Below are 9,905 nucleotides of genomic sequence, written 5' to 3' on the forward strand. Positions count from 1 at the left end.
CGTACATTTACTAATCAAAGTTTGTGGAAAAATTAAAAATTTTCTTAAATAAAATGTGAACCTTCAAAATTCGTTAAGAGTTAAACTGTACTTCTCGCAAGTTGTTGCGACAAAAGATTTGGAAGTTAAAATTTGACAAAAGTATTAAATGTTTGCATAAAAAGTAAAACATGACGGTCCTCGGGTTAGCCTCCCGCTCAGCCCAAGCCTACTCCTCGGTCCCCACCTTCAGTCTCCTCATAAACATCCTCACCTGCATCGATCAAGTCTAGTGAGTCTAAAGACTCAACACGTATAAACTGGAAGTAACAAGTACTACATAATAAGATCATTTGCAACTTTAAAATATGACATACATACTTTAAACTTGAACTTGCAATATAAAACTTGAACATACGTACATACATACTTATACGTGCCACAAACTTTTCTTAAACATGCTTGCATACTTGTACATGCTTCAACATACATAAACTTCATAATTTTACGTAGAGATATGTTTCAATGTAAGTGACCCATAACATAATTCGCCTGATCAGACTAAACCACAATACTGGGATGACAGGGACGTATCCACTACCACATACATGAGATCCCCGTTCATAATTTAACGGACTAATTGGTCCACGTTCATGATCTTACCCTTTACAATCTCGATCTAAACCCGTTCATAATTTAACGGGCGGATTGGTCTCCGTTCATAATTTAACGCTTTCCAATCCTAAACATAATTTGGTCACAAGACATTTAGCATACCTCAAAAACTTAAAATACTTTCTTGCACGTCAAACATACTTACTTGGCGTTGAGGGATTCGTTGGACTTCGATTGGGGACGTTGCTGCACATACTAACATGAATTTAAAATACTTAACTTGCATTGCTTAGACGTAGGTACACATGCTCACCGCCAAACTCCATAAATAACTTAAGACGTACTAAAACACTCGGGAATTGACCTCATTTAAATCAATGTACTAAACCATCACATGAAATCCCAAAGCAATCAATTAAGTTTTTCCAAAACATGAAGTACACGGACCCCGGGTCTGGGTTCGTGTATGGGTCCGTGTGTGTGCGCAAAGAAAGTACCAACAAAAGGAAGGGACACGACCCCGTGCCCTGGTCCGGCCCCGGGTCCATGTAGGTGCGCAAAGTGGGATACTCGGGAATTGAAGGGACACGGACCCCGTGCCCAGGTCCGGCTCTGGGTCCGTGTATGTGCGCAAAAATGGCACCAATAAGAAATAAAGGCACGGACCCCGTGCCAGGGTCCGTGTACCTGCGTAAGTTTGAAATCCACGAAAATTTAATACACATATTGCTTAGCACTCTAAACTCGATCGTACGGACTATGAACCGACACCCCGAAACCCATCTTAGCATGCCATAACATCGAACCAAATTCGCACAAACACCCAACGCAACGATTTCCACCATACGACCGTACAATTCAAAAACGTGGCAATTGACAGCAACTCGTTTCCTACGACTTCTAATGCATTCGAGTGCCTATCGACACTAAACGACATATCGAATAACATCCCAACATCATACTAAGCATACATAGACGCAGCAACAATCACCCGTCGATACCCAACGAAGCCTGCAACAATAAAATCTCAAGAACACATCAATACATAATTTTCTGAAAAACGCAGTTTGATCAGTCTCACGAAAAACGTCATAACTCACTCAATTATTATCCAAATATTTCGAATTTACTGTCAAATCGAAGGTATAAAAAAGTTCTACAATTTTTACATTGAAAGGATTCTCAGAATCACGACCAAAACATAGCAGTATTTAAAAATACAGCAAAAAAGAGTTTTCAGATCTAAAAATTATTTCAAAACTGATCCATACCATTTTCTGCTCAAACGACGAACGTCACACATAAATTTTTACGCATAAAAATAACACAACACATAATATGACAAGATCGATGTAGAAATAATAGAATATATGTGTCTTTTGATAATTTGAAATACCGTAACCACGATACCGAAGCGGGGAGAGATGTGAGGTTGATCCGAGACGATCATGGTGCTAAAATCTTTGAAGAAAACACACGAAAATTCACTGGAAAATTAGAGGATAAGGGCGGCTGCTGAAATTGAAAGAACCCTAGGTTTTTCTCTCTTTTAAAAATCTGAAAATAAGATGTGTAGGGTGTGTTGTGTGTTTTAGTGTGTGTAAAAACATGTAAGTGTGTGTGAGTGTGTGTAACGTGTGTGTGGGTTTTTAATTAGGAGAAATTAGTGCTAAATTAACTAATTAAAATACTAATTAAAGGTTAACACACACTAATTTAATGAAACTCCTCAATTAAAATAATTACACACTAATTTTAAAAGTTCTAAACTCTTAAATTACTAAATACATAAATAAGGCTTTTAAAATATTAAAACTTAATAAATTATTTAAAATACATCATCCTTAACCTAAAATAAAATACCACATTTTAAATTGCTAAAAATTATCACCGGTCTTTTCCTCGATCCCGCCTCGAATAATCGCCTGAACATGAAACTCGAAAAACATTTTAACGTGCATCACATAAACATAAATAATTAAAAACAATGCATTCAAATAAATCATGCATGGATAAAACTCAATTTAACTTAAATAAATGCTTTAATAATTAAATAAATGCATGAGTTATACGTGTACTTAATTTTGGTAATACATCAATCATCCCCACCTCAGTTCAGGACCTCTTCACTTCAACCTTTACATTGTCTACATAGCAATAGCGTGAGGACTTCTGGTCCCCAAATACAACTCCCACGTGGTTCCCCATAGGATACTTCAGCTTTTGATGATAAGTGGAACTCACAGCTTGGAAGTCAGTCAGGGCCTGTGGACCCAATATCCCGTTGTACGAAGAAAGGGCATCTAACACATTAAAACACGTCATCTTCATGAAACGATGCGGTCCCGTTCCCAAAGATAAAGGAAGCATGATTTGTCTGATGGTTTGGACATCGTGTCCCGTGAAGCCAAATAAAGGCGTAGAGATGGGGTCAAACTCGAACCCTTCCACTTTCATTTGATCAAGAGTCGTTTTAAAAAGAATATTCACTGCGCTTCCGGTGCCAACAAATATTCTCGCCACGTCATAATTGGCGAAAGTTAGAGTTATTAGCAAGGCATCGTTGTGGGGTGCCACAATACCTTTCAGGTCCTCTGGTCCGAAGCTGATGGGGGGATCGGACTTGGGAGCTAGGTCTAACCCCATGCTCTCCAATCTCATACCGTGGGCTTTCCGAGCCCTTCCTGAATCACCGTTGGTTGCGCCACCGGATATCATGTGTATTACACCTCGGGTCGGGACATTGACTATTTGTACTACTTGAGGTCCCTGTTGTCGCTGAGGGGCTCGGCCCCCCTGGTTGGGTCGCTTATCTCTAGGTGGCGGTCTCTGATTTACCTAAGGACGTCCTCGACCTTTCCTGTCATCTTGGTACCTACTTTCTGGTCGGGCTAAGAGGTTCTTCATATGAGGGTCTCTCTGCATGATCCTCTGCACCTCTTCCTCTAGTCTCTGGCAGCTATTTGTAATGTGACTGCATTCTTGATGGAATTCGCAGAACTTATCCGAGAGAGGTAAACGTGGCCCCTTTTCCGCTTGTTTGGGGCGTTCTAACTTCCTCCTTTCTTCACAGATTTCCATGGCCCTTTCCAAGCTCATAGCTAATGGGGCGTAAGGGAAAGGTCCCGGACCTCGGCCTCGTTCCTCTGATCTTTCAGCAGGCCTCTTCTTTCTCGGCTCTACTTTTTCCTTTCCTTTGTCTTTATCTCCCGGCTTTCCATCGGTACGTCTCTGCCTTTGTGCATCCTCAAGGTTCACATAATTCTCAGCTCGGCTCAGGAGCTCATCATTTGAGGGGTTTTTTCACCAAGGAATTAAAAAATGTCCCCCTCAGAGACCCTGTGTGAAGGCATTCACCAAGGTTTCAGTGGCTGCGACTGGGACCTCTAAGGCTGGGTTGTTAAACCGTCTAATGAAATCCCTTAGTGAGTTCGTGTCACCTTGCTTTACATTGAACAATCCCAGGGAGGTCTTCAAGTGTCTTTTTCTGGTTTCATATTGGTTCATAAAGACAGTACTAAATTCCCGGAAGCTGGTGACGGAATGTGGTGGCAACAGATCGAACCACCTCTGAGCCAGTCCTACTATGTAGTAAAGAAGACCCGGTATTTCACCCCATCTGAGTATCTGTGGAGCAGGGCAGCATTATTAAATCTCCCCAAGTGATCTTTGAGTTCGGTGCTCCTGTCGTAATATCTAACCGTCGGCTGACGAAAGTTGGGCGGGAGGTCCTCGTTCAGTATTTCAGGAGAGAGCGAACTCTCCTGTCTAGTAGAGGAGGTCGGCTCGCCATTTGTCTGCCCGACCTCCAGATTTCCTCCCATACTGCATCCATAGATGTGTGGTGGTGTTGGAGCCCGATTTCGATGGAAGGTCTCAACTATAGATGTGTTAATCAGCTAGGTCAGCTGATCTAGATTGCGACCAGCCACTTCTCTCCCTTGACCACCTACAGGGCCTCCTTGACCACCCCTAGGGCCTGTTCTTCTTCCTCTTCTTCCCCACATGTATATGTATTTGCTCAGAATTTCTCACAAACGACGTCAATTGATGTTGCTAAAGTCCGGGATGGTAGCTGAGAGGTCAGATCTTCACTGGTGGAACTCGGATCAGACCTTCTAAAGATAGCTGGGAGGTCGGATATTCATTTGTGGAGCTCGGATCGGACCTTCGAAATCTGGAAGCACAAACAGGAGTGTTAGAAGGGGGCAGAAGGTTGTTCCGGCGTAGCCCCTCCAACGCTCAAGTCAGAGAACAGAAAACTGAGAGAGTAATGTGTGTGCTGAGAGAATGTGAACATATATATTAAAAAAACAGTGAACGAAACCTGGTATTTATTGGGGAACAATAGAGTCCTGATTTTGTAGATTTAGATTCTCAGAATGTTGAAAGATTTGGTTATATCTTGTGCCAGATTTGGTTAGATCTTGCGTCAGATTTGGTTAGATCTTGTTGGGCTTGATTTTTGTGGGCTATCCATTAATATCTAGGTAAGAGCTCTAGGAGGCATGATCCCGCGTAGGATCTCGGTTTCTTGGGAACTCGGTCAAAGCACTCCCGATCGGCGTGAAAGCACCCCTGGGAGGTCGGCTCGGCTTCTCTCTTGGAGGTCGGCATGGGAGTTCGGCCACCTCACTGACCGACGAGATTGTGGATACAGGGGGTTGGCTTGGGTGACCTCCCGGATGACCTCCCTCCCTCCCTCTTCTTTCGAGTGAGGATTTTAGAATGCTGGCCCAACGACTACCTGGGCTACCGAGAGTGGGCCGAGCCCATCGTCAATTCGGGGGTATCAGTTTTAATGAGGTGTATCCATCGTCAAGATTACATATAAGGAGAAGTATCTATTAGCAAGGCATCATTGTGGGGTGCCACAATACCTTTCAGGTCCTCTGGTCCGAAGCTGATGGGGGGATCGGACTTGGGAGCCAGGTCTAACCCCAGGCTCTATAATCTCCTACTGTGGCTTTCTGAGCCCTTCCTGAATCACCGTTTGTTGCGCCACCGGATATCATATGTATTACACCTCGGGTCGAGTCATTGGCTATTTGTTCGAGTTGAGGTCCCTGTTGTCGCTGAGGGTCTGCTCGGCACCCCTGGTTGGGTCAGTTATCTCTAGGTGGCGGTCTCTGATTTACCTAGGGACGTCCTCGACCTTTCTTGTCATCTTGGTACCTTCCTTCTGTTCGGGCTAAGAGGATCTTCATATGAGGGTCTCTCTGCATGATTCTCTGCACCTCTTCCTCTAGTCTCTGGCAGCCATTTGTAATGTGACCTTATTCTTGATGGAATTCGCAGAACTTATCTGAGAGAGGTAAACATGGCCCCTTTTCGGCTTGTTTCGGGAGTTCTAACTTTCTCCTTTCTTCACAGATTTCCATGGCCCTTTTCAAGCTCATAGCTATTGGAGCGTAAGGGAAAGATCCCGGACCTCGGCCTCGTTCCTCTGATCTTTCAGCATGCCTATTTTTGCTCGGCTCTACTTTTTCCTTACCTTTGTCTTTATCTCCCGGCTTGCCATCGGTACGTCTATGCCTTTGTGCATCCACAAGGTTCACATATTTCTCAGCTCGGCTCAGGAGCTCATCATTTGAGGGGTTTTTTCACCAAGGAATTAAAAAATGTCCCCCACAGAGACCCTGTGTGAAGGCATTCACCAGGGTTTCAGTGGCTGCGGCTGGGACCTCTAAGGCTGGGTTGTTAAACCGTCTAATGAAATCCCTTAGTGAGTTCGCGTCACCTTGCTTTACATTGAACAAGCCCAGGGAGGTCTTCAAGTGTCTTTTTCTGGTTTCATATTGGTTCATAAAGTCAGTACTAAATTCCCGGAAGCTGGTGACGGAATGTGGTGGCAACAGAGCGAACCACCTCTGAGCCAGTCCTACTAATGTGGTAAGGAAGACCCGGAATTTCACACCGTCTGAGTATCTGTGGAGCAGGGCAGCATTATTAAATCTCCCCAAGTGTTCTTCGGGGTCAGTGCTCCCGTCGTAATCTCTGACCGTCGACTGACGAAACTTGGGCGGGAGGTCCTCGTTCAGTATTTCAGGAGAGAGCGGGCTCTCTTTTCTAGTAGAGGAGGTCGGCCCCCCACTTGTCTGTCCCACCTCCTGATTTCCTCCCATACTTCATCCATAGATGTGTGGTGGTGTTGGAGCCCGATTTCGATGGAAGGCCTCATCTATAGATGTGTTAATCAGCTAGGTCAGCTGATCTAGATTGCGACTCGCCGCTTCTCTCCCTTGACCACCTACAGGGCCTCCTTGACCACCCCTAGGGCATGTTCTTCTTCCTCTTCGTCCCCACATGTATACGTCTTTGCTCAGAATTTCTCACAGATGACGTCAATTGATGTTGCTAAAATCTGGGATAGTAGCTGGGAGGTCAGATCTTCACTGGTGGAGCTCGGATCAGACCTTCTAAAGATAGCTGGGAGGTCGGATCTTCACTTGTGGATCTCGGATCGGACCTTCGAAATCTGTAAGCACAAACAGGAGTGTTAGAATGAGGCAGAAGGTTGTTCTGGCGTAGCCCCTCCGACGTTCAAGTCAAAGAACAGAAAACTGAGAGAATGTGAATATATATATAAAAAAAAAAAAACATTCCACGAAACTTGGTATTTATTGGGGAAGAATAGAGTCCTGATTTGGTAGATTTAGATTCTCAGAATGTTGAAAGATTTGGTTATATCTTGTGCCATATTTGGTTAGATCTTGCGTCAGATTTGGTTAGATCTTATTGGGCTTGATTTCTTGGTTCACTTTCAAAGTCGGGCCACATATGATCCACCAACTTCCAAGATGGTGAATCAGTTGGATGACGTAACTGATCGGGAACTCCTGTGGCTTCTGCATGCCATGTTAAATTTTTGGAGGTATGTAGAGATTTAAACATGCTCTTAAATCTTGGTATGGGAGGGAAATACCACAACACCTTTGCAGGAACACATTTCTTCTCAATGTTCTTCTTGGTTAGCTTCCACCGTGACAAGCCACATTTAGGGCAGTTTACGCAGTCTTTATATTGCTTCCTATAAAGAATGCAATCATTAGAACAAGCATGAATCTTTTCATGACTCAACGCCAAACAACTCAATGTCTTTTTTACATCATACATTTTGGTTGGCAGGTCGTGATTATATTGTAGCATATCCCCAAAATCCATTAGTAGATCGGAAAATAGAGCGTCACTCATCCCATGCTTTGCTTTGGTGTTGTATATTTTCACAATTGCACTCAACTCTATGTAACGCTTACATCCATTATACAAAGATTTCTCTGCTTCCTCCAAAAATTCCATAAACGCTTCTGGATTTTCTATATAGTTATCATATGCTGCCTCATACATATTAGTGGTTTCAAATTGTCCGTGATAGTTACCAATTGGCTCCTTGTTCGAGCTCCAATTTACTTTGTCACTTTCAGCAAACTCACCATGCCAAATCCAATTCACATAATTTTGAATAAAACCATGAAAATAAAGATGCTCTCGAATGGACTTAGCTGGTCTTTTTTTAAGATTTTTACATTTGCAACAAGGACAATGAATTAAATTGGGGTCAATATGGAGATTCTCTAAACAACCTCTGATAAACAGTTCCACACCCTCCTCGTACTGTTTTGACCTTCTATCCGAGTGAATCCAAGATTTATCCATTTCAATACAGCAAAATACCAGAAATATATAACAATAAATTTGATCTAAACCTGAAAATATTACATTTAATAATTTCATTTTCAATTTAATTTGTTGAACGCAAAAAAAAAAGAAAGAAGACTACCTATTCATGAAAATAAAGCAACATTGGTAAGTAGACAGTTTAATCAAGAAAATTAGTACAGAAAAATGGATATCTCTTCATAGCACGATTGGAAAAGCCTCAACACACATATGCATATAAGTTAGAAAAACAAAAAAATTCGACGGAGACAATGACTAACAAACACCGTCATGTCCAGTCCTCAACACACCGTGCATATAAGTTAGAAAACCGAAAATTAGACAATGCCTAACAAGAAGGGGACAACAAATATTTTAGACAATGCCGAAAATTAGGAAACCAGAGAAGGACAACCAAGGCGACGACAAGAAATTAACCACTTATCATTCCAATCAATACCATACCTCAGGAAACTGGTGACAGACTAACACAGGTAAAGCAATATCGTTCCAATCAAAATGGAGAAGAAACAAAGGCGCATGGGAAGGCGGTTGTGTATCTCAGTCGCTTCTTCCGTCTCAGTTCTTTGAACGGTGGTGGCGGTGGCGGTGGTGGTGGTGTTTTGCTTCCCTCTCGGTGAGTGGAACGGCGGTGGTGTTGGTGGTTCGAAGCGAACCGAGAAGAAACAAAGGCGCAGGGGACGGCGGTTGTGTATCTCAGTCGCTTCTTCCATCTCAGTGCTTTGAACGGTGGTGGTGGTGGTGGTGTTTTGATTCCCTCTCGGGGAGTGGAATGGCGGTGGTGTTGATGGTTCGAAACGAACGACGGTGAGTGGAACGGCGGTGGTGTTGGTGGTTCGAAGCGAACAACGGTGGTGTTAGGGTTAATTTTGAAGGAAAATGTGGATCAATCGAATGAGCTCGTCTCTGAAGGATAATGATATAATCGATATTAAATATTTAATTAAACTTATCGGTTCATCTTTTTACTTCAGTATGAACTTATTTTCCTTATTTTTTACTGCATCAACATTGATATGCCGAAGTAAACTATAATAAAAAAATATAGTGAAGCCCGTGTTTTTAAACATCCGAAGTAAAATATATTATTTTACTTTGCTTGTGTAATTACTGAAGTTATTGATAATGTATTACTTCATACTTTATTATTGCCGAACTAACGCCTGGCGAAGTAAAATCCGATTTTTCTATTATCTAATGATATAATTATACATGAATAAAATTTTAAATAAGTGTTAATAATAGCCTCCCATGAAAAATGTTGTGTTAGGACCAATAGAATCCGGATATCTCCACACATGTATGATATTGTCCACTTTGGGTTTTAACCCTCATGGTTTTGCTTTTGGAACCACCCAAAAGGCCTCATACCAATGGAGATATCATTCCATCTTATAAACCCATGATCTTTCTCTAGATCTTCCAATGTGGGACTTTGGTTGCATCCCAACAATCCTCCCCTCAAACGAAGTTCCACTATTATTCTCATAGTCCTAGTCCGATCCTCCCCTCAAGCCTTATTCGCCCTCCAATCGAGGTTACTCCACTTCACTGCGTTGTAGCGTACGCCTTATATGAATACCGGGAGCATCAACCACCTCGAGAGTTTAATCAAGGATTTTTACCGGGAG

General features: G+C 42.6%; 2 protein-coding genes across 2 annotated transcripts; both read right to left on the bottom strand.

The window, feature by feature from the left end:
• Window positions 1-2,709: 2,709 nt before the first annotated feature.
• Window positions 2,710-3,312, bottom strand: LOC140821122 (uncharacterized). Its single transcript, XM_073181536.1, has one exon. The coding sequence runs from the start codon at window positions 3,310-3,312 to the stop codon at window positions 2,710-2,712; it is 603 nt and encodes a 200-aa protein (XP_073037637.1).
• Window positions 3,313-7,329: 4,017 nt separating this feature from the next.
• Window positions 7,330-8,987, bottom strand: LOC140821121 (uncharacterized). The gene is made up of 2 exons (XM_073181535.1): window positions 8,744-8,987; window positions 7,330-8,300 (listed from the first exon to the last, which is right to left on the bottom strand). Exons 1-2 carry the CDS (start codon window positions 8,985-8,987, stop codon window positions 7,330-7,332), a joined length of 1,215 nt encoding a protein of 404 aa, XP_073037636.1.
• Between the last annotated feature and the right edge of the window lie 918 nt (window positions 8,988-9,905).

This window comes from Primulina eburnea, unplaced genomic scaffold (assembly GCF_022965805.1).
Source record: "Primulina eburnea isolate SZY01 unplaced genomic scaffold, ASM2296580v1 ctg424_ERROPOS5767910, whole genome shotgun sequence".
Lineage (NCBI taxonomy): Eukaryota > Viridiplantae > Streptophyta > Magnoliopsida > Lamiales > Gesneriaceae > Primulina > Primulina eburnea.

Coding starts and splice junctions, on each gene's coding strand:
- LOC140821122 (XM_073181536.1), bottom strand. CDS start 3,312: ATGATATCCGGTGGCGCAACCAACGGTGATTCAGGAAGGGCTCGGAAA.
- LOC140821121 (XM_073181535.1), bottom strand. CDS start 8,987: ATGGAAGAAGCGACTGAGATACACAACCGCCGTCCCCTGCGCCTTTGT. Junction 8,301..8,743: donor AACGATATTGCTTTACCTGT/GTTAGTCTGTCA, acceptor TAATATTTTCAG/GTTTAGATCAAATTTATTGT.